Consider the following 25,127-nt stretch of genomic DNA (forward strand, 5'->3'; position numbering starts at 1 on the left):
AAGTTTCCTGCTTTGCTGAGAAGTCTGCCAGACACACTATGGCCTATAGCCCAAAGATAAAACATTACAGAAAAACTTCGAATGACTAAACAGGTAGCAAAAAGTCTCTGTTATTTCTAGAGTTTATATATTATCCTTCTGTGGTCTTTGAGGGAGTTAAAGACAGATAGTTATGGTAATAGTCTTCTTTAGTTAGAATTAAAGACAAGTTACACATAAGACTTTAGACTCACAAAGATAGGATAGATGATAAAATATTTTCTTTAATTTTTAATAATGTTAATGGACTAAATATTGTTAATTATAATTCTTATTTGATAACTGCTTTATTCTATATTTTACTATGTTATAATTAAACCCTTCTTTTTATTTATATAGAAAAGAGGAGATGATGGTAGATGTCATTCTGTAAATATGTTTTTCTTATTGGTTAATGAATAAAGCCCTATTGGCCAATAGGAAAGCAAGATAGGTGGAACTAGGATACAAGGAGGATTCTGGGAGATGTAGTGGGAGTCAAGATGTAGGGACTTTAGAAGGTCTGGACTCTCTCTCTGGTAAGATAAGACCACATAGAAACACTGAGATTAATAGAAATGGGTTAATATATAAGACAGAGCTAGTCAATAAGAAACACTAGTAACAGGCCGACAGCTTTATATCTAATACAGTGTCTCTGTGTGATATTTGGGGTGACTCAGCTCTGGGACCAGGCTGGCGGGAAAACTGCTCCTAAAAACACCAGTGTCAATATATAATTCTTTTGTTTTGTTTCTTTTCATTTGGTTTGTTAGTTCTGTTTTGTTTTTCCTGCAGTGCTGAGAACCGAACCCAAGGCATTGTGCATGTCAGGCAAGAGCTCTACCACTGAGTTGTATCTCAAGTTCTGAACAGCAGGGTTTCCAGTAGTCAAAGTGACTTTTTAACTGCCTTGTCTTCAAAGACTACAGACAAAACAAAACAACAAAAACCACATTCCATCCCCAAGACTTTTGCCTTGACTGTGTTGACTTTGATGATCCATTCACTCTACAGTGCTGGTTTATTCATTTTAAGACAGGGGCTATTATGTAGTTCTGGATGTCCAGGAACTGGCTATGTAGACCAGGCTGGCTTTGAACTCCCAGAGATCCTCCTGCCTCTGCCTCACAAGTGCTGAGATTAAAAGCATGCACCATCATGCTTGGCTTCTGTGCCAGGTTGAAATGGACGTGTGAATAAACTTTGTTTCTTCTGTTAGACTGAAAGCTCCTTCATTGCAAGAACTCAGTTTCATCCCCCATCCCCCTTTAAACACTGGGAGCAGAGTCCTTCACTATGGCATCCGCTAGCCACAGTGTTAGCATTGCTGAGGACACAGATCATTTCATTTTAATTGGGATAAATTTAAAGACCAAAGAGGTAACATTCATCCATTATGTGCAACTTTGTTTGTTGTTTCTTAGTATGTGTATGAGAGAGAGGGGGGGCAAGGGAGGGGCAGCGGGGAGGGGGGAGAGAGAGAGTTGTATGTACCACGGCACGGAGCATGTGTAGTCAGGAAACCTTCAGGGGCTTGTTCTCTTTCCCCTTTGACTCAGGAAGGGTCAGGATGCTGCTGCTTCAAGCCTCCCTACCCATGAGCTTCAAGGCAATTCTCCTGTCTCCATTTCCCATCTCACTGCGTGAATGCTGGCAATGCAGGTACTTGCTCTAACACTTGGATTTCTTTCTTTCTTTCTTTGTTTTGTTTTCAAGACAGGGTTTCTCTGTGTAGCCCTGGATGTCCTGGAACTCACTTTGTAGACCAGGCTGGTCTGGAAATCAGAGATCTGCCTGCCTCTGCCTCCCAAGTGCTGGGATTAAAGGCATGTACCACCACCTCCCAGCCACAACATTTTGACTTTTATGTCGGTTTCAGGCATCTGAATTGGGTTCATCAGGTGTTTGTGAGGAAGGTGGGTTTTACCCACTGAACTGGTTCAGAAAGAGTAAATTTCATTTTAACCATTAAAATTCAATATCCACATTGAAATGTGCCATGAACATAAAACACACACTTTGAAACACATATGGTCCCCCAAGTTTTAAATACAGATTCCACGTTGAAATGGTACTAGTGTGGCTACATTACCTGAAATGTATTTTGTAAATTAATTTCATTTGCTCTTTCCTTCTTTTACTTTTTAAATTTATGCCCCAGGGGAGGTTTTCTAAGAAATGTGGTATATATGCATAGATATAAAACATATGCATATTCACATATCTTTCCTATTTATGGCTGTCAGAGAGTTAAAAAACCCACACTGTGTTCTTCTGTATTTCTTTTCTTAAAGACATAGTCATTTTATTGCATTGTGTGAGTGTTTCGCTCACCTATATGTACCATGTGAGTGTCTGTTACCCTTGGATGTCAGAAGAGGGTGTCAGATCTCCTTGCACTGGAGCTAAGGACAGTTGTGAGCCGGGGATTGAACCCAGGTCTTCTCTGAAAGAACAAGTACTCTTACCAGTTGAGCCATCTCTCCAGCCTCCTGCACTGCCCCTCTGAGATGTAGGTGTGTAGCTGCTCTGCATTGCAAATGTTCAGAGAGAACTACAAAGATTATTTCCTCTCCTCTCATCTGCTCATAAATAAGCACCTTCAGGTCATGTGTCTGGGTTAGAAATATAATCAGTGGCCAGGAAACAAAAAATAGCAATGTGGGGATAAAATTGTGACAACTAATGAAAAAATCCCACTGCCTCTGAAAGCGATGAAAGCGTGATATGATAATTGTTTGTAAAATGGTAGAACACTAATTCAGACCCTAAGAACATATGTCACCGTTACCAAGGAAATACAGACCTTAGCATCCCTGGCAGCCAATGACTAAAAGATATACACGGTAAATGACACCTGAATTGTTTTTCCAAGGGAGGTAAAGCAATTCTAAAAAAATGTATTGTTAACTAAATGTTTTATGTAGTGGCAGTGAGTGCCAAGTTTGGCAATGTCCCTAGCAAAGACCTGAGAGTAAGTGTCACAATGGTCTCAAGGAGACAGGATCCCTTCCTTAAAACCTGAGTTAAGTTAAGGGGCTAGTTTTTCAGGAGAGCATATGCTGACATGGACCCATTATACTGCCTTGGCCAGAAGAGGGGGCAGATTGTCTATCTGAAGGTAAGAGAGGAGGAGGAAGAGAGCAGGAGGAGGAGCAGGAGGAGGAAGAGCAGGAGGAGCAGCAGGGGAGGGAGGAGCAGGGAGGAGGAGGAGCAGCAGGGACGAGGAGCAGTAGGGAGGAGCAGCAGCAGGGAGGAGGAGGAGCAGCAGGGAGGAGGAGGAGCAGCAGGGGAGGGAGGAGCAGCAGGGAGGAGGAGGAGCAGCAGGGGAGGGAGGAGCAGCAGGGAAGGAGGAGCAGGGGAGGGAGGAGCAGCAGGGAGGAGGAGGAGCAGCAGGGGAGGGAGGAGCAGCAGGGAAGGAGGAGCAGGGGAGGGAGGAGCAGCAGGGAGGAGGAGGAGCAGCAGGGGAGGGAGGAGCAGCAGGGAAGGAGGAGCAGCAGGGGAGGAGGAGCAGCAGGAGCTGCAGCAGCAGCAGCAGAAAAGCCTTCCCACTCCTGGAGCAGCCCTTGCCCAGCACTGGACATCAGGACTCAGAGCATGCACCAGGAATCCATGTCTGTGCTCCCACTCAACAACAAAGCAGAACTGGATCAGAGGCATCGGCACAGCTGCTAGGGTGCCAGCCACACGAGCAAAAAGCCCTGGGAACAATCTGTAACAACACACAAATGAAGTATGCTAGCACACACCTGTAATTCCAGCACTCACCGAACAGAGGCAGCATGACCCAGAGCTCAAGGTCATCCTTGGCTACAGGATGAAGTTTGTGTGTTTATGTATGTATGTGCTCATTTGTATGTATGCATGAACACATCTATACAAGCACACATGTACATGTGAATGTATGTGTACAGAAACCAGACATCCATGTCACTCTCCACCCAATTTTTTGAGACAGGGTCTCTCACTGAACCAGAAGCTCCTGGATCCAGTTATAGTGGCTGGGCACCAAACTCCAGGGTTCCTCTTTCTTAAGCTGTGCATAGTGGCTCACGCCTATAGTGCCTAAGATGCTGAGGCAGTAGGATTGCCAGAGTTTCAGGGCAGCCTGGAATACAGAGTGTGTTCCAGGCTAGCTTGGGCTATATAGCGAGACCGTGTCTAAATAAAATAAAATAAAATAAAAACTAAAGTTTAATAAATAAACAAACAGATAAATAACTAAACAAATAGGTCTTATTTAAACTCTATTCTGGCCATGGTAGCGAGGCGGCATGAGTTAACCAGAAACTTGGCAAATCAATACAAAAACCGTCTTCCAACTATCTTGCTTTGACTTTTCTCTTTACATAAGAGGTGGGGGAATGACATAACAGAGTCGATGTGGAAATGAGTCTTCACTGTAACACAACGAGTCCAAGTGCAGCCTTAGCTTGTGGCTTTGGCCAGGCAGCAGGGCTCTGGAGCCCTGTGTGTCCACAGCCCTTGGCAGTGATGACAGGCCTCTCAGCTTGCCTGGCCCTTCCACATAGCATCACACAGGGACCCTGGAACTGCAATTTCCCACTCTGGGAGTTCACGCCAGGCCACACGCTCACATCCCACGGCATAATTTGAAAGTGTGCTCTCAACTTCTGCTCCCGCACACACCCGGGATATGTTGAGCAAAATGTCATCCCATGCCAGAGCCCATGCTAATTATAATGTCAGGCCTCCCACTGAGGTGCGGATAATTAAAGGAGACTATTACAGTGTTTTCAAACTCCTGGAGTAAATGAGAAGAATCTTGAAGTAACCTGCTGGAGATGAGAATTACAGTGCGCTGAGCTGTGGCCCCCCTTGAAGGTCACCTGACTAGGACTGGAAGACACATAAGGATTAAACTAAGGTGCCCCAGAGGAGAAGGGGGGGGTCCTGAGGGGGTGAGGAGGAGGGAAGGGGTGGGATGGCACAAAGGTGCTCCTGCTCACAGGGCTTCGCTCTACCTTAAAGCTGGGAGACATAGCAGCTGGCCTGCCTGTTGAATAGCTATTAGCTCACTTCATGCTGAAGTGTAAGGTGAGACGTTATCACCAATTCACAGCTGCCAGCACTGAGATGCTCAGGCCTTTATACGTGGCTAATGGGACCTTTGGCGGCTGTAGGAGCTAAGTTCACACCCTACTGACTCTAGGTCCGTGGTCACCTGCTGGTGATGGGTATGTGGGCGGGGGACCACTGGGCATTCCTTCAGTACTCTTGGCGGAGGGACCTCCCTCGGTGACAACCCTGGATATGGCAGAGGCCTCCATCCAGGTTGCCAGGCCTGAGCCTGCTGCCAAACAAGGCCCAGGACATCTGGAGTGAGAAGTCCTCCAACATACCCGGCTGGTGCCACAGACACTAACATTTCATGTTGTTAAAAAAAAAAATAAAATAAAATAGAAGAGCAGAATGCACTTTTTTTTTGGAAATAACTGAAGAGCTTTGCCATCCATCAGTAGGAAAGAGCCAAGAGCTCACCGAATCAGGAGAGAACGGGCTGAGCAAGAGTACCCTCCGCCTGTGGTGACTGGCTGTGTGGCCATAGGCTCCATCTTGGAATTTCTGCATCTCTGTCTCACTCAAGAGGGCAAATATCTAAACACAATCACAGAATACTTCCTGAAGTGTCTAGAACTTCCTTTGATTATCATCAATCATTTATGGCTGTGTGTGGTGCTCACCTGTGGACTGGGTTTGCAATACTGATGGCTGAGAATGACCCCAATGTCCGGAAGCAGAATGTGACTTAGAGCGATGGCGTCATGCTTTCCCTGGGAAGATCTGCATCTAATAATAGAGTGTTCCACGCAGTCTCTGTTCCAGGAAAATGAGATGCTATGCTGTTCTTTGTAACTAATGGCCTCTTGTAAGCTGTAGCCCAGACCTCCTTGTTCTGAGAGCTGGCCCTCCAAAGTCACCCAGGGGCAGTGTGAACAGTTGAGGCACACAGAAGCCAGTGCCCTATCCCATGGTCAGTAGCATCCTGATGTTTCCAAACCCAAAAGGGATCAGCATTCCTTAAAGAGTGAGACTCACAGACAACCCTGAGCCAGGACTTCCTTGAGTGGCACTGTGGTCAGTGCTGAGTTATAGCATACTAAAAGTGGATAAGGCTGGAGGCATGGAACAATGTGAGTGTGACCTGGCAGTTCTACCCCAAGCATTGTAAATATGTAAACAGTAAAACAACATGTACCCACACGCATGCACGCACGCACACACACACACACACACACACACACACACACACACACACACACACTCCTATTCAATGCTGAAGAAGGCAGAAGGAAGCCAAGTGCCCATGGGGTGATGAATACAAGCCCAGTGACACGCATCCACATACACGCTACTTTCCTTCTTGCTGTGACTAAACCATCTCAAGGATTGATTCTGGTGTGCAGCTTGAGAGGCCATGGCTCTTCGTGGGAGGTGGAAGTGTGAGGCAGTTGACATCCACAATTAGGAAGCAAAGAGAAGGATATTGGGCTCAGCTCACTCTCTCTTTGTGACTTAGCCCCCACCTTTCAGGATGGTGTCCACATCCAGGCCGGTGTCTCCCACTTAGTGGAATCTCCCGGGCAACCCCGAGGCGCGTCTCCAGATGCAGTCCCCCTTGATGACGACTAACCATCACATTACAGAATGGAGAACGTTCTGGGCTCAAGGCTTAAAGGGGAAGCAGAGCTGATATAAATGTGATAAAGCAAAGGGACTGAGTGAAAGAAACTAGTACAGCAGGGCCACACCCTTGGTGTATGGCGCCACCCGTGGGGAGCTGAGCTGGGGGACCCAGGAGACGACTGCTGCCAGCTACGTGATTTCTCTACAGAATGGTGAGAATGTGTGGCCCAGACAGCGGCGATAATCCTGCACCTTCGTCTCCTGTCTACTCAAAAGGGTGGGCATTGTAGTATGTGGATTCTCTCTCAATTTAAAAAGAGAAATTAGCTGTAACAGTGTCCTCTGTGTGGGAGGGTAGGAGACATCTTCAAGTGGACCTTGTGCAATCCCTTTCTTTAAAATAGAGCATCATTGCTGGTCGGTGGTGGCGCATGACTTTAATCCCAGCACTTGGGAGGCAGAGGCAGGCGAATCTCTGCGAGTTCGAAACCAGCATGGTCTACAAGAGCTAGTTCCAGGACAGGCTCCAAAGCCACAGAGAAACCCTGTCTCAGAAAAACAAAACAAAACAATAAATAAATAAAATAGAGCATCTTGGGGGAAGAATGTCATATGGTGAGGTTCTGCAGGAAGGGGAGAAAACCCTTGGATATGTTGTTACCTTCAGTAAAAGAGCCAGAAGTGCATTCGCTACTGATGTCTCTTTTGTCACAGAAAGTGGAGTGGCCACACGAGTAGGGTGACATGGTGCTCATTTAAACAGGTAAGCAGAGGAAGGGGTCCATTGGACGGGGATGGGAACTGTTATAGAGGATCCTGACATGCACCCCAAATGGGTTTGCAATTTGAGTGCTTGGGGCCAGCTGGTGGCACTGTTTGGGGAGGCGGAGCCCAGCTAGAAAGAATAGGACACTGGGGATGCCTGTACCTGGCCCCTGGGTCTTGTCGCATATGCCACAGACCAACGTGCTCTGTCTGCCATGCCTTCTTCCTCGGTGATGAGCTAAACCCATGGAAACCGTGGGCCAAAACAAATGTTTCTTCCCTTTGAACCCCAAATCTGTTCCCCACTTAAGTGGGTTTGTGTAAGGTACTGAAGTCACAGTGGCGCACAAGGGAATTCAGCATCACCCTCAAGGTACCCTCACACCCTTACTGAACACACAGGAGAGAAGAAAGCCAGGTAAACACCATGTCTGTCTGAACCCCCACCCACCTTCTCTCTGGGTAAGAGCCAGATAAGTTACAGGATGCACTCAGCAGGTGGGAAGAATCATTTAGAAGCCTAAACAGAAGCGTGGGAAACAAAGACAGAGCTGAAGCCCGCGAGAGGTCCCAGGACAAGATGAAAACCCAGGAGGACTCAAGCTAATTGTCTCTGGCCAGCGTTCCAATGATGGCTTTGCTTTCTGTGGCCAGTCAGCGAGGACTACAGACACATCTAACTTCTGAGCCTATTACAGTTGCCCTCTTGGCAAAAGAGAACGATCAGATTCCTAATTGTCCCGAGTTATGTGGAGAGGCTCTAAATGCACTCAAAGAATTCAAGTAAGAAGGCAGCAGGGGGAGATCAGACACAGCCGAGAAGACAAAGGGACATGGATTTAGAGTGACAGCCATGCAGAAGCCTGCAGAAGCAGGAAGGAATGAGGAACGGAGTCCCAAAACCTGACCCTAGAGCCTCCGGCACATATATGTCTTGCCAACAACTTAAGCACTGATTTAAGACCTTTGACCTCCACAACTGTAGGAGAGTATGTCTGATCATTTTTTAAGCCATTAAGTTAGTTGTCAAAGCAACCATAGCTAACTAATACCATCTTCCATCCTGATTCCACTACAAAGGATGGTGTAAGAAGAACGCTTTGGGGAGGTCATAAGGTCATGAGGCTGAAGCCCTTAGGAATGAGATTAGTTCCACTATTGGAAAAAAAAAAAAAGACTCCAGAGAGTTCTTATCCTTGTTCCACATGCAAGGACACCAGGCTAGCCCAAATAAGATGGATCATCTTTGTCACAAACTCCTAACTTTCCTTCTACCTCCATCATATGAGTACACCAGGCTAGCCCAAATAAGATGGATCATCTTTGTCACAAACTCCTAACTTTCCTTCTACCTCCATCATATGAGTACACCAGGCTAGCCCAAATAAGATCGATCATCTTTGTCACAAACTCCTAACTTTCCTTCTACCTCCATCATATGAGGACACCAGGCTAGCCCAAATAAGATCATCTCTGTCACAAACTCCTAACTTTCCTTTCTACCTCCATCATATGAGGACACCAGGCTAGCCCAAATAAGATCATCTCTGTCACAAACTCCTAACTCTCCTTTCTACCTCCATCATATGAGGACACCAGGCTAGCCCAAATAAGATCATCTCTGTCACAAACTCCTAACTCTCCTTTCTACCTCCATCATATGAGGACACCAGGCTAGCCCAAATAAGACTTTCCCTGTTGTATAACTTTTCTTGTGTTGAGAATTAGGGATCCTTGAGGATCACCTTGGGAGATCCCCTCCCCCAAACCACTTTTATCTCATCACAAGTAATCATAGTTTTTTCCATAGAGAAGTTTGGTTCTAAATCTTACAAAAGCACGAAGTAAATAAAAATTAGTCATAAACCTACCCCTCAGGAACAGCCTGCCACTACCGTTAATATTTTGTTTTCTAAATTTGTTCTTGAGTTCCCTGAAACTCGAATCACTTCTGACTCAAGCCCCGAGCATTCCTTTTGAAGCCATTATTAGACACTAGCAATGATGACAAGCCAAATAATTAAAATCAACCGCTGTGCTCTCCTGGAGACACAAACAGCAGCCCTCAGGTCTCCATATCACAGCAACAACTGTCAAAATGAACTCTGCGCTTGACTATAAGGAGAGGAAGATGAGAAGCAAGTTATTCAGGCTCCACTGTGGGTCTCCATCAACCTCAAGTGTGAAGGAGGGGAAGCATGAGAACCTGCCATTCATCCCCAGCATCCATGGAAAAACAAACAAAAACCTGGGCGTGCCAGTGGGCACCTGCAACCCAAGAGCTGGGCAGGTGGACATGAGTGGATCCCCCGGGTTTACAGGCCAGCCAGTCTAGCTTCATCCATGAGCCCCAGGTCCTGGTGAGATACACTGACTCAAAGAGTAAAGTGGAGACTGAATGAAGGAAGCAACCGATTATCAACCTCCACACCACACACACCACACCACATACACACCACACACACAAACACACACACACACATACACCACACACACACCACACCACACACACACACAAACACACACACAAACACACACACACACATACACCACACACACACACCACACACACCACATCACACACCACACACACACCACACACACACCACACACACACCACACACACACAGCATGCGCGCACACACACACCACACACACACCACACACACACCACACACACACAGCATGCGCGCACACACACACCATACTCCACACACACACACACCACACACACCACACCACATACACACCACACACACACCACACACACACACACACACCACACCACACACACACACACACACTTACCCTTAGCACACCTGCTAGGCAACACAGAAGGAGAAGGAATTGCTCAGTCGTTGGCTAGCCTCTGCTCTCCTAGAATGGCTGTGAGAAGCAAGTGCAACTGTCCTTCCAGGGTGCTGGAGTATAGAAGAGCCATGGACTAGGTCAGAGCTCCGCAACACACTGTGATCATGGCTCGATAAAGGGATGTGACAGTGACCTTCGAGAAAGAGGGCTCATCTAACAAGGGAAAACACACAGACTCAAGAAACTGAGTATACAACGGTCCATGTCACATCAGAGGGAGACGCCACACAAGCCTGCTGTCATGACATTTTGCCTTGCCTCAAGCCCAAACAATTGGGACTGAAATACTGAGCCATGGTAAACCTTTTTTCCCTTTGACTTTGTTTCTCTCGAGTGTTTTGTCACAGTAACAAAAAATAACTGGCAAAGGTCCATAACTTCACCAGAGTCAAGGAGAATCAGAGACTTGGGAACTCATCTGTCCTTGCATGTAGGTTTGACACATGACCTCAAGTGCCCTCAGGTGTGTCCTCACACCCCAGAACACTGCAGAGCCAGGCCATCCATCAACAAACCTTTCTTTCTTTCTTTTTTCCACATTATGATACAGATTTTTAAACAAAATGTCATCCTTAGGATGAACAAAACTGAACCAGCAAAAGCAAAAAGTTCAAAAAAAAAAAATCAATTATCCATTAAGTCTTTGTGGAAAGTCCATCTGAAAACCCAGGGTCTTAGGGAATGTCAAAGCTGCACTTAAATTTTTAATAAAGGATGGTGTTTAAAAATGAGAGAGAGAGAGAGAGAGAGAGAGAGAGAGAGGGGAGAGAGCTTTCCAAAGGTAGCTGGCACTGGACAGGCTCTGACAGTGACTCTTGTTGGAGGGCAACATGCCCCTGACAGGAAGCGTGGGAGACTTATTCTCTTCAGACTAAAACAGAAACTAGAGGCAACAGAAATGAACCCTGCTGGGAACCTCACAGTTAGGTGATTCATTTTGCTCAGACAGGGGTCTCATGTAACTCAGACTGGCCTCGAACCTGCTATGTAGCCAAGGATCGTCCTGCCTCTCCCAGTGTGCTGGGAGAGGGTGACACAGGTAACCCTGTTTCTTCAATGACTGTTCCTCAGGCTGGTGGAGACTCAGGCTTCCAGGGGGTAATTTAAGATAGTGTGGGGAGCATTATAGGAGCCCCCAATAGTGCAAACCCACATAGATCTTCTCTGGGCACTGTGTGGGGTCCCTGTGTGACTCCATCAGAAGACACACTGTATGGAGAGCGTTAGGGAGTTAACCAAGAATGTGCAATCTGACTCAGAGAGGGCTAAGGCACCTAGAAGGAAATGGGAGAGAGATGGGCAATGAGGAAAATTCTAAGAAAAGCAGCCTGTCCATGATTACAGGATAGAAACTGCTGTGACTACAAAGGAAAGTACTAGAGAAACAGGTTTGTCTCTTCCCAGAGGAAGAGCCCATCTTAAAAGTGCCCTGGTGCCTGGTGTTTTAGGCAGAGTCCACGTATACCAGATATAATAACACAGACAAGGCTGCACAGTGTCGTCTTCACACAAATAAGAGAGAACCAGTTCTCCAAAGGAATGATTTCGCCCCTGCTGTGTTCTCTGCTTCTACAAAACCGGTGCCAGGGGATGGCAAAATCATGTCTCCATGAGCCGTAACAGAGAGACATTGTCACCTTAGCGAGCCATGGCTGGCTGTCACAGGCAACAGACAGGATCTATGACCCCTGTGTAGATCTGTAAAACAAGTCCCCTCCGACAGCCCCCAGGGACCACAACAGTGCATGCTCAACTTTCAGCAAAAGATGGATGGGAACAATTAAGAGCTCCAAACTGACAAAGTCATGGTTGGAAGACCTGAGGAGCCTGGTCCACACAATGACCCCATCTGTCAAATGCTCAGAGGGCCTGAGCATAGCCAATGGCTGTGCACATGCCTCAAAAGAAACCAGTTGGCATAGTCCCATTTCATCCGGGAGAAAGCCAAACAGTATTCGGAGATAAACACATCAGTGGCTGGCAGAGCTAGAGTTACACAGTGCGCTCCCAGCAGCCCGGGACCTCTTCATTAATTTCTTTTTTGTAGTAGTCTTATTTCTTTCTTATTTTATGCTTACCTATGTCTTCTCGTTGCTTTAAAAGAAGTATTATCTTTTAAATAAAGCACAAGTAAGTCCCCCTCCCATAAAATTAAATCCCAAGAATTCAAATATGTTATTCTGTAATAGGCAAAGATTTATAATAGGAAAAGATCCCTACAAAGAAAGCACGCGAGTGAAGTATGGATGTTAATCAAGGCAGAATTCCATACTTTTTTTTGTATACATGTACAGTGGGGTGTATGTTTGTGAGTGTGCATGTTTGTATACAGGTGAGCATGCATGCTTGTGTACAGGTCTATGTGTGTGTGTGTGTGTGTGTGTTTTATGTAAAAGCTACAAATCAGCCTTTGGTCTTGTTTCTCAGCTCTAGCCACTTAATTTTTGGTGGTCTGGAACTCACCAAAAATTTTGGCTGGCCATCAAGCCCTGGGGTCCTCCTGTCCCCACCTCCCTGGTGACGAGATGACAGGTACATGCCACCATATCCAGCTTTTTGCCTTGGGTTCTGTGGGTGAAACTCACACTCGCACAGCAGACACTTCACTGATCAAGCTATCACCTGAGCCCTGAATTCACTACATCCTTAAGAGTCAGTCAAAACTGGAGACATCCTGCACTTCCAGGAGGCTCCCTCGATCCCAGAATCATGGGCGTTACGGAATTACGTTCCAGGTGATTTGGAACCTGGTACCAAATGTGTAAAGAAAGGGACTCCTTGGTCAAAATAGCAGAGGTTACTTAAAGTAACTGGAATGGAGACACGAAACATGCAAAGATCATTTCATCATGCACAGAATGGCCTCCACTCCCATCCAAATAGGACTCATGCCACTGTGGAAGGTTCCCCTTTCCCAGCTGCACAGCACAGATAGCTGTGTGGACAATGGCTGGGCCCTCAGGCAGGTGGCAGACATCCCCAGGATCAATCCTCACCTGGAACGTTGTGTATGGTGATGGCCAGGATGAGCAGAGCGATCCTCCTCCAGCTGCTGACCGCATGCTGCCCTGGGTTGCCTTGCACAGGGCCTGAGGGCGCAGTGCCCTCTGGGAGGTCAGTGGCTGCTGCCTTCTTCCTCTGGTATACCTCGCCATTCTCGCTCTTGTCTGTGTAAAAAGAACAGAGAGAAGGGGGCTGTGAAAATGTGCACCCTGACTCCGGGCAGGCAGCAGCAAGAGGAAGCCTCGAAGCCGGGGACAGTTCTCCATCTAGACTGCCATGCAGCAAGCATCCCCTCTTGGTGGCTCAGGCACTCCCTGGGGCAGTCATTCAGCAAGGACTCAGGAACCAGACAGGCTGTGCTTTGGGGCTCTAAGAAGGATGAAAATGGCCATATAAGGAGAAGGATGCTGCGGGTTGATGAGGAGTACAGATTGTGGAATCAGGCCATCATTTTTACTTCATGACCCTGCCACACACCAGCTGAGCGATGCTTGCTAGCCAGGGGTTTTCACTGCTCCATACTGTATTTCCTGGCTCTAAACAATGCAGCAATGAAACACTTTCTGGAGGCTACAGGGTTGTAGGGAGTGAGGGAAGTCCTGGGTGAATGTGTGTTGTTGACATAGGCACTGGTCATGCCAAGTACCAACACTTCAGCCCCATGGGAGTCCAGCCGTATGAATAACCCTGCCTCCTTGTCCAGCCGAATGAATAACCCTGCCTCCTTGTCCAGCCATATAAAACAATCCTGCCTCCTTGTCCAGCCATATGAATAACCCTGCCTCCTTGTCCAGCCGTATGAATAACCCTGCCTCCTTGTCCAGCCATATAAAACAATCCTGCCTCCTTGTCCAGCCATATGAATAACCCTGCCTCCTTGTCCAGCCATATGAATAACCCTGCCTCCTTGTCCAGCCGTATAAAACAATCCTGCCTCCTTGTCCAGCCGAATGAATAACCCTGCCTCCTTGTCCAGCCATATAAAACAATCCTGCCTCCTTGTCCAGCCATATGAATAACCCTGCCTCCTTGTCCAGCCATATGAATAACCCTGCCTCCTTGTCCAGCCATATGAATAACCCTGTCTCCTTGTCCAGCCGTATAAAACAATCCTGCCTCCTTGTCCAGCCGTATATGCTAACCTTTCACTCTGTTCAGCTCTATACAATAAACACTGAGTTTCTGGGGTGCTGCAGCTTCTTCGACAGAGAGCCCACCCCACCCGATCTCAGCTTTTCTACATCAGCGTATCTGCGTGTTTGTCATTTCTTCAGTCCCTCACCACTCCAGCTAGAGCAACCCCTGGAACGAAGCAAGGATGCAGCAAAGGTTTGTGGTGGTTCAACAAGAGAACACTTGGAAGCGCTCGGGAATGTTCTAAGTGCTGAATACATGGATTGGTGTTATCAGTAATATGTTCCCTTTCTCCAAGAACCCTCCAGAATTATGTATGTGCCCCCTAACTCCTAGTCACCCTGAGACTCAAGGGGAATAACTCAGATGTAAGAATCAGCCAATCACATTCCCTCTCCTAGGATGCAGGGTAATTTGCATGCATGGGTGATGAAGCTAATCATGATTTAAGAGTAGCTGTATCAGACGGACAGAAGGAAACAAAGTGCCCAGTAAGCAGGGACAGGTATACACATAGCCAACGAGACAGACACAAATACATAGCGGCCCAGGTCCTGAAGGGGCTGAGTTTCACATACTGAAAACTCGCTTTGATTGTCAGTATGATGTCCCACTTCTGACACCAGATATTGATGTTTAATAAGAATCAGGAGAAACAAATAGGCCGAATAGATGTTTATTCAGGGAAAAATAACTCACAACATGGACAGATGAACATCAGCAGGTTCCTGGTCCCAAGGATGCCTCCTGACGTGCTCCTGTCCCCATGCAGCAAGCAAGAGAGCTCTCCGAGCCCCCTCCTCAGCCTTAGTTCCCCCAGGTCAGGTCCTGCCCTGTCTCCACCCCCAATGGGTGTGGTCTATGCCACAGGTACTGACAAGGTGCATATCTCACTACAATTTTAGTCTAAAGAAAAGATTTGGGCTTGATATAAAAACTATATACAAAAGTATGCTCTAAGAAAAGGAAAATCGAGAACATACAAACTTAAGACCTAACTATCTAGTCCCAGGGTGAAGTCGAAACAGGGTTAACAATAGAGTTGTCCTAAGCTGGAAAGCTTAAGTCTAGTACCTAATATATCTAACTAGGAAGAGAGAATAATAGTTGTGATAATTTAATCTTCAACCTCATCAAAAACCTGAGAAGGAAAATAATAATACTAGGGTAGGCAGGAAGTGCGGATGGGCAACTTCCAAAAGGTGCAGCAAGGACAGAAACAGCAAGCCACCTGAACAGTCACCCTAGGTCTCACAGCAACGTTGGTACAGCCAGTACCTGACAGACCACAACAAAGCAGGGAGATAAAAAAAGCTGTCTTACCCTGACTTGGCAGGGTTCAGCAGTCTTCTATGTTTGTCTCCTGCAAGCACATAGGACCATACATCCAAATCAGTGGCCGAGTTGGGGGCCAAGAGGCCATAGCTGAAGCAAGGATGGACTCCAGAAGGAGCAACAACAATATCCTGACAGCATGGTGCTGTCAGGAGCTATAGTGTCTCATGTCAACGGAATACTAATATTAAAACATTTAAATGCCATGTTCTGCATGTCTATGAAGTGATTGAAGATTAAGCATCTATTTCTGACTAATCTCATAGGTATAGGAAACATGGGTGAAGATAATATGTAATACTCAGGAACCTTTCTATAACACTGATTGAAACTTCCCTGAGTAAAGCAGGGACAAATACCTAAGCAATGTAACTATGTACATATATATGCGTGTGATTCCCTAAAGGAGAGGTAGAGTAGAAATGTCTAGACCAGAGGTAAAACTATAAAGTGCAGCATGATAAAAATATCCTAAATTGTAACAACATAAAAAATTGTCTTGAACATAAGTGAAAGTATACATACATAGACTATGGTAAGGATATTGTACAAAAACATCATAACTGGAGAGAGTGTCACAATATGACAAAATATACAGTTTATATACAATTCTGGGAAGGGAATAAACTTAATTTTACATAGGTTACCACGTATAAGAATCTATAACCATGTAAGCTATATGATACTAATATCTCAATATTACTAAAATAATTCACAAGAAGATAGGCTACTCTACCCATATTCCGTCTAAACCATACCTTTCCCAACCATACTCTATCCCTGTCTAAAAGAGATACCCGAGTCTAAGCAGCACCTTCCATACCCAACCCTAAGAAGATGAATATTATCCCTAAATGCCTAGAGTAGGGAAACGGGGAGTTGTTATCTTAAGATCACTTCCTACTGAACTGGGACGATGATTGCTCCATGGGATCCTGTAGGACCCAATTCCCAGTCTTGGAAGGCTGAGGCAGGAGGATCTCAAGAGCGAGAGCTGGCTAGGATACATAAAAGACTCTGTCTCAAAATAAAATTGTCCTGGTTTAGACTAGAGTGTTGCTGTTTCTTAGACTGTCGCCTTAATGGTATTTTTAGATGCAGGGAGATCCTTGACTGTGGGAGACGGCGGAAGCATGACACTCTGGGACTCTGAGTATGACAGACACTATAGTCCATGCCCTTGACTGAGGGTGACAGGGACCCTCAACAGTCCTCCTTCCTGACTCCACTCAGAAAAGTTCCCTCCAAAAGTGGGGAATTCCTTTTATGAAGATGAAAGCAGAACTTCCTCAAATCCAATTTAGGTAGGAGGCTGGTGAGATAGTCCAGCATTGAAAAGCACTTGCCAGTCAAACCCAGCAACCTGAATCTGACTCCTGGGAGCTGTCTCTGACCTCCATGCTGTGTCCTATGTGCGCCACCCCACCACATGCTAAAAATAAATGAATAACATTTACAATAGGAACGAAGAATACCTCTGGGGTCTCCTGGCCCCTCGCTGTGTGTACGTAGCTCATCTAATGCCTTGTCACACCAAGCTACTATAGTTTGTCTCAACTTTTGGGATGCTGACCCTAAAGAACAGAGTCCCATGGGATTGAAGAGGAGCTCCGCATTTGAAAGAACTCAAGTGTGGTTCCCAGTACCCATATCAGACTGCTAACAACTTCCTGTAACCCCAGCTCCTGGGGATCCAATGTCCTTCTGGCCTCTGCAGGCAACTACACCCACACAGACAGACAAGCATACATACAATTAAAAAAAAAAAAGTCCTTTTAAAAAGAGAAAGGAAGGAGAGGACAAAGAAGTGTAGAGGAGAGGGGTGGAGAGAAGGGGAGAAGGAGGGCATGGCAGGGGAGAGCAGGGAAGGAGAATGAAAAGGAGGAAGGGAGGGAGAACCTTCAACTGACCCTCCATAGTGTGCATGACTCACAGAAAATGTGGCATCTCAGCAGCTCTTCCTAAGCAACCCTTGGTATTCCACCCAGGCTGTGTGATGTTTATACTGTGTGTGTGTGTGTGTGTGTGTGTGTGTGTGTGTGTGTGTGCATGCGTGTGTGTGCGTACGTGTGTGTGTGTGCGTGCGCGCGTGCGCATGTGCACCCGCGCATGCAAATGTGTTACTGCACACATACGTTACTGACCCTCGGTCCCATCTTTACTGTTGGACATATTAGGCAGGGTTCTTGAATGTACACATAGGTGTTTCTGGGTACACGAGGCAGAAGAGGACTCATACATGTAAACTTGATAACACTTGGACTGCAGAGCCTGGCGGGGAGTCCCCAGAATTCCAAGGCCACAGCCTAGAGGCATAATGAGACACTTGAGTGCTGCCCTTGAGTCTAGCATCTGCTTCCCTGTGTCCTCTTCCTGGACACCAAGGCTGGGATTCTCATGCCCCTACACACCCATAGGTGACAGCTGGGAAGGCACAAACCTGCAGCCATGAGCAGAACAAACTCTCTGCTGCCTGGACACAGCCGCCCCTGTAACATGACAAGCCCTGGAGTTCTCTCTGTGGCGGCATTGAGCCATCTTGATCAGCGCTTTCAAAACCACAATGGAAGTCACAATCCACTCTGCGTCCAAACATGCACAGATGGTCTGGAAGCCTGACTGTGTCCTCAAGGACTCAAGACACATCCAGGGAGGCGAATTTGGAGCTAGCCTCCTCTTTCACAGCCCGCGGGGCCGGCCACCCGAGGACACAGATGCTCTGCGGTCCCTGAGAGAGGGTGACTAGTTGAATCCAATGGGCCCAGTAATGGAATCTCAGGCCTCCAATGAATACAGCAATGCTAATTAACAGATCACTAGCCATGAGAGAGTGTGATAAAGCCCCCAGATCTCACTGGAGATGAGTTCATTAAGATAACACAGCAGGCACAGTCTTACCTCCTGAGTGCACGCAGCTTCAAATCCCCGAGAAGTCTTTGTTTCTAAACCCTGTTACTGGGTTTTATAGAGTGCCTGTGAACTTGTGTGCGTACGAACGGCACCAACAGGCAAATCCCAAGTATGGAAGGAAAGGCCTGGGAAGATGACAGCTCATTCAGTACAGCAAGTCACTTTGCACGTGTGAGGACTGAGTTCAGATCCCAAGAAGTCTTGTAAAAAATTTGGCTGGCAAGAGGCTGGCAGGATGGCTGCCCAGTTTGATCCCTGGGACTCACATGGTAGGAGGAGAGAGCCAGCTTCCGACCCCCAAATACAGAACATAGCATGTGTGTGTCTGCGTACACACACCAAACACACTAAATTATATAAATGTCATTGAAAAAAATTCAAGCCCAGCAGATTCCTGTGGTCCCGGTGAGAGCGTGATGGGACATAAAGATAAACAGACTTCTAGAATCTCACTGGAGCCCCAGGTCAAAGAGGCAGCCTGTCTCAAAAAGGTGAGGACCAAAACCCATGGTTGTCCTCTGGCCTCTACACATGCAAATCTGTACACACACAAGCATGCTCATGCACATGTATATGAACCTTTACCTGCATGTGTGTGTACCGTGTGCATACAGTGCCCATGCAAGCCCGAGGAGGGCACTGTTTCCCTTTAAACCAGAGTTCCAGATGGTTCTGAGCCATCATGTGGGTACTGGGAACTGAACCCAGGTCCTCTGCAGAAGTGAGGGCGCTTTAATTGCTGATCCATCTCTCCAGCCCTCAGAACCCAAATCTTAGCAAGCCCTGTTACAATGCATATTTATAACTGTTCCTAATTGAGTTGATTCTCTGGAAACAATAAGGAAGGGGGACTGTCAGTGGATCTTTGCCTTCCGTGTTCTCTGTGTGTGTTTATACAAATTAAAATAAAAATAAAGGTGGGGAGCATGTGTCTGTAACCACAGTATTGAGGGGATCTCCAGGCTCACCAACCAGCTAGCCTAGTTGAATCAATGAGTTCCAGATTTAGTGAGAGACCCTGTCTTAAAATATATAGTGTGGAGAGCAATTGAAGTGAACCCATGTCAACATGTGGCCTCCACAGACACACACATACACACATGCACCTACAGACGGGGACACTATACACATTCCATATAATTACATTAAAGAACCCATTTCAGAAAAGATATCCCCACACAGTTTCTTCCATTTGTACTGGCCCAGCCCCTCATCCTGCTCACGACTGTGCATTCTGTCTTCCTACATAGCTGTAGTCAGCGCTGTGTCGCTGCAGGAGGAAAGGATGAGGGGAACACAGCGGCTGCCTTGGGACCACAACTTCTTCAGTGTATTGTCTACTTTTCCGTTGGTGAGATAAAGCACCATGACCAAGGCAGCTTATAAAAGACAGCATTTCATTGGGCTGACAGTTCCAGAAGGTTAGGGGTTACGATGGTGGGAAGAAAGCATGGAGTCAGGAACAGCTAAGAGCTCACATCTCAAACCACAAGCAGGAGGCAGAGGGCACACTAGGAATGGCAGGAGTCTTCCGAGAACGAACAAAGGCAGGCCCCAGGGACGCACTCCCCCAGGGAGGTCTCACCTCCTAACCCTTCCCCAGTAGTCCTGCCAACTGATGACAAAGCATTCAAACAGATGCGAACCTGGGGGGCATCCTCTTTCAAACCACCACATCTGGTTATTAGCTTCACCCAGCAATGCTGTGGCTGCGCCTAGTTTCCTTGCTGTGCAATGGAAGGACATGATCATATGTGCATAGCGAGACTGTGCCAACAACTGAATTATGGGAGCACGTGCTATAGTGCCTGCTCACAAAACACACAACGTCATCCAAGGCCTGGCTTTATAGTCCGCCGTTGCATTTGAGAGGATGGGAGCATTTTCCCTGTGGTTCTTTGTTAAATGGTCGTAGGGACTTTTGCTTAGTTGTGAGCCAATTATTTGCCAAATTATTCCTTTTTAAATTCAAGCTGTTTTTGCTTTTTGGGGGGGATGCTAAAAGTTGTAGTAGCCATCTCTTGCCACAGGGAGTCACATCCTTCTGTTCCTTCCCTTCTGGGATGGACATCTAACCTGGGAAAAGCCCCTTTCTGTGTGACAGGATGCACCACACCTTTAACTTCATGGACCATGTGCATCAGTGAAACCTGTAACAGAGCTGGTCCAGTGAAAGGAGAGCAGTTCGTGGGGAAAGGGTCTTACTGAAGTTAGGGAGCATCTTCACATGCAGACAGGAAAGTCTCTTGCATGCTTGGTTCTACAACGGCTTACCAGCAGCTGGCTTCCTAAACCTGAACCACAGGGAAGTGTATCCTCTGAGCATCTTACACATTCAAAGACAAGTATATACACATATGCACTTAAAAATAACTAGGGAAGGGACGGTGAGCTGGTTTAGCACTGACAGCACTTGATGCTCTTCCACAGTTTGGCTCTTAAGCACCCTTGTGGGACCCGTAACTTACAATGACCCGTAACTGAAACACCAGGGCGCACACACCCCGTGGCCTCTATGGGCAACTGCACTCATGAGGACATATACACACATCTAGACACACTTAAATAAAAGAATAAAAATAAACAAGTGAGAAAGTATCCCTCCGTTTTCCCCTTTCCACTCTTTTCTGCTGCCTCTTCAAACTGATTTTGACCTCAAATTTGAAGAAGAGGAAGTACATGGCTTCAATAAGATGGGGACAAAAACAAAAGTCACTGCTTAGCTTTTGATCCTCTGGGGACCTGAGTCCAGAAGGCTTAAGGGAGAAAAAGGATTTCCATGGGGATGATTTTTGACTTGGTAGTAATTTTGCAGAATGACTACTTTTGGAACACATTAGACATTTGAGTTGTGACCCAACTGCCAGGCACCAACAAGTGGGTCAGCTTTACAGTGACAATAAGCTTGGCACAAATGAGGCCTCTTTAAATAATTACCACGTGATTGACTATTTCCTCACAGGCAGGTGAGGAATTAGTTATTTTCCCATGATCCACTTATATCTGTCAATGACTGATGAGGCCTGCCTGGTGGCAGTGGGTATCGGTCTTATACCAGACAGCCGCATCCACATGGCCTAGGGAAACATCCAGCCAACTGTCTGGACTTGCTTTTGGCTCCTTTAGAACTTTCTGGAGATCCCATTGTGTCTTTTCTAAAACACTGTATCTGCTTTACTTACAACAATGTGTCACCAAAAGTTCATCTCCTCTGGCCATTTTCTCTCTCAATATTGAGACCCCACCCTTTCTGGAAGTAGAGGAGGGATGTGGGTATCCCTCCCTTCCCTGGGCTTCCTGCTCCACCCCCAACAGCTGCCCCAGGATCCTTCTTCTGCAAACAATACTGTGAATTGGGCCCCTGCTAACTGTGCCAGACACAGAAAATAAAAAAGCAGCTGACTGGGTTTATGAATTTCAGAGTAAGAATTTGCTTATGTAAGTATAACCCAAGCATTGCATGGAAAAACAGTTACACCAAAAATTTACTTTTGAGATTAGAATTTAGGAACACTGTATTTTTTAAAAGTGTGTGTGTGTGTGTGTGTGTGTGTGTGTGCGCGCGTGCGCGCGCGTGCATGTGCATGCATGTGTGCATGCGTGCATACTCACACAGGTACTCACACAGGAGCCTGTGGACGACAGAAGTTGATGCTGGATTCTCTTACTCAATCCACTTCCATCTTTTTATTTATTTTGTGACAGGGCCTCTCAGCCTGAAGTTCAATTTTTTGGCTAGACTGGCTAGCCACTGTGTCCCTGAGATTTCCTACCTCTGTCCCATTAGCCCTGAGTTCTAGGGTTCTAGGTGCAGGCTGCAGTATCTGGCTTTTCTCGGGATCAGAACTCAGGTTCTCATGCTCAAACAGCTACTTCCCAGGCCAGCACACTGCCTCCTCTCTGTCACCGTGAACTGTGCCCAGTCAAGGACCCAGGTCCTATGAGGAACAAGGGTGGGAAGCTAACCGCATTCAGCATGGAGCAGGCAGACACTTGCGTCTGTCTGGAGCCTGTTAATGGTGTTCTTTCTGTGCTTTCCAGAACTCCAGGCCAGAAAAGATTCCACTGGAGCTGAAGGAAACTTTGTGGGAGCAGAATGGGAGTATTTTTCATGCTTTGCTACTGACCTCTAGGCAGAGAGACATCTGGGTCCCACCCTGGAGCTTAAGAAACACAACCAGAAGTTTATTTGCAGCCTTTTTAGCTACAAAGGGTATTTCCATTTATCACTCCAAGAAGCACCGGCTATGCGATGATTGTCGGTCAGAAGCTGCCCATGTAAGGCAGCTCAGTCGATTTCCTGGTGTTCTCGGGCAGTACATGTTTTGACAGGCACCAAAAGCCACCCCAGCTGTACCTTGAACACTTATGAATAAGAAAATAGGTCTGCATAATTGGCAGAAATTAAATGTGCATCTGCAGGCTCACTATTAGCAAAAGATTTCTCTTCCATTAAGCAAACCACCCACTAAAATGTTCCTCATTCCAAGGATCCAGGTAAAATCATTTCTACTCTCAAGCAATAGAACCAAAATATCCAGTAGTATTAAAAGCCCATTTATCAGATCAGCTGTTCTGTGGTAAAGGAACAAGCAGTCATCTCATGGGCCTGGATTCACTCCTGGTAAATTAATTATGATCTCAAAAATAAAACCTCAGAGATGCCTTGCTGCTGCTTCGGAGCCCACCCTGCACCACCCTGTCCAGTACAAGAGCCCCCACATGCCAACAAGACTATCACACACTCTGGAGGGCCCATCATCAGAAGACTCTGCATCCAAAAGTCCTTGCAGGACTGGGGAGATTCAGTTGGTAAAGTGCCTGTCACATAACCCATGCGGACCTAAGTTCAAATCCCCAGAATATATGTAAAAAGCCAGGCATGATGGTATATGCTTGTGCTGGTTGGTTGGGTTTGTGTTTGTTTGTTTGGTTGGTTGGTTGGTTTTGTTTGGTCAACTTGACACAACATAGAGTCATCTGCGAAGAGGGGACCTCAACCCCTTAACCGAGAACATGGCTAGACTTGAAAATTACTATTTTAGACTGCCCTTGACAAGCCATTCTAGGATACTTTCTCTATTCCCGACTATGCTCCGGTCCACATGTGGAATGCTGTCCTCTGGACGGTAAAAGCCACTAACATCTTATATTAATCACTTTTCTGCAGCTGTGATACAACTGCATAACCATGGCCACTTCCAAAAGAAAGGGTTTATTTGGGGCTTACAGATCCAGAGGGCTATAGTCCAAAGTAGCAGGCAGACGCAGCGGTTGGAATCAAGAGCTGAGAGCTGGACACTCATAACTGGAAGCCACAGGAGTACAGTGAAGTGGCACACATCTTTTGAATCTACACTGCCTACCCTCAATGACATACTTCCTCCAGCAAGGCCATACCACCTAATCCTCCCCAAACAGCACCACCAACCGGGGACCGAGTATTCAAATGTCTGAGACATATGAGGGACATCTCATCCAAACTGCCACACATCTTAATCAAATTTTCTGTGACTACCCACAAGAGATGTTCAGGAAGGTACAAGGGCTCTCTGGAAGATCATAAATCAGGCCTGCTAATGCTCCCTCATAGAAGAAGGGGTGGGAAGAATAAGCAGACCCTCACATAAGATTCCAGCCACTTCCTCCCAAGCCCCACTCCTAGAGTCATTTAATTCCACCCAACTCATCAAGAGCTGGACTTGAACACCACCATCCCTTCGGCTGTCCTTGGTACTCTATCTAGACTAAGTAGACATTTGTTTACATCTTCCCACTTTTAGTGTCCATTATGAACTAGACAGGCCTACGCCTGACCCTTCCCTGCATCTGGCCACCATGAATACACTGATATTTTTTTTCCAATGCACAGGTGAGGGGGCAAGGAAAGGAACTTGAGATTAGAAGGCAGGGACTGGAGAGATGGCTCAGTGGTTAAGAATTGGTATTTCATTCCCAGCACCCATACGGGGCAGTTCACAACCACCTGTAAATCCAGCTTCCCTCTGGCATCTGCGGTTACCTGCACACACATACACACATGCATTTTATTTTATTTCAGACATAGGTGGGGTTTTTTGTTTTGTTTTGTTTTGTTGTTGTTTTTTTTTTTTTTTTTTTTTAAAGAGTAGGAGGTAGGAGTAACTGGGTTTCCTTGACAGAGATCATCATATCCTTACCTCAGCTCAAAGCCCTTTCTGAGAGGATTTTTGCTCTCTCACACATGGGGAACATAAAAGAAAACACAACCGTGGCAGACAGAGTGAAAACAAAACAAATTTCCCAAACAGAGGGAGCCATTCCTTCACCATCGCTGGGTCTATCTATCAAAGCCACCCCTCTATTCTTATCTCCGCATCCTCTCCTGCAAGGCCATCTCGTGACAACATCCATGAAAACTGGCAGTCCCTCCAATCAAAAGTTAGCATCGTCCCGTGGGC

General features: G+C 46.5%; 1 protein-coding gene across 6 annotated transcripts in view; it reads right to left on the reverse strand.

Annotated features, from left to right (window-relative positions):
- The window catches only part of Slc39a11 (solute carrier family 39 member 11), a 392,746-nt gene that overhangs the window by 113,437 nt on the left and 254,182 nt on the right, over window positions 1–25,127 (reverse strand). For all 6 annotated transcript variants that reach the window (XM_051179808.1, XM_051179791.1, XM_051179780.1 and 3 more), the window contains one exon: window positions 13,302–13,472. In XM_051179808.1, the coding sequence (XP_051035765.1) occupies window positions 13,302–13,472 (171 nt within the window). The remainder of the gene's footprint in view (window positions 1–13,301; window positions 13,473–25,127) is intronic.

Source organism: Phodopus roborovskii, unplaced genomic scaffold (genome assembly GCF_943737965.1).
Source record: "Phodopus roborovskii unplaced genomic scaffold, PHOROB, whole genome shotgun sequence".
In the NCBI taxonomy this organism is placed as follows: domain Eukaryota; kingdom Metazoa; phylum Chordata; class Mammalia; order Rodentia; family Cricetidae; genus Phodopus; species Phodopus roborovskii.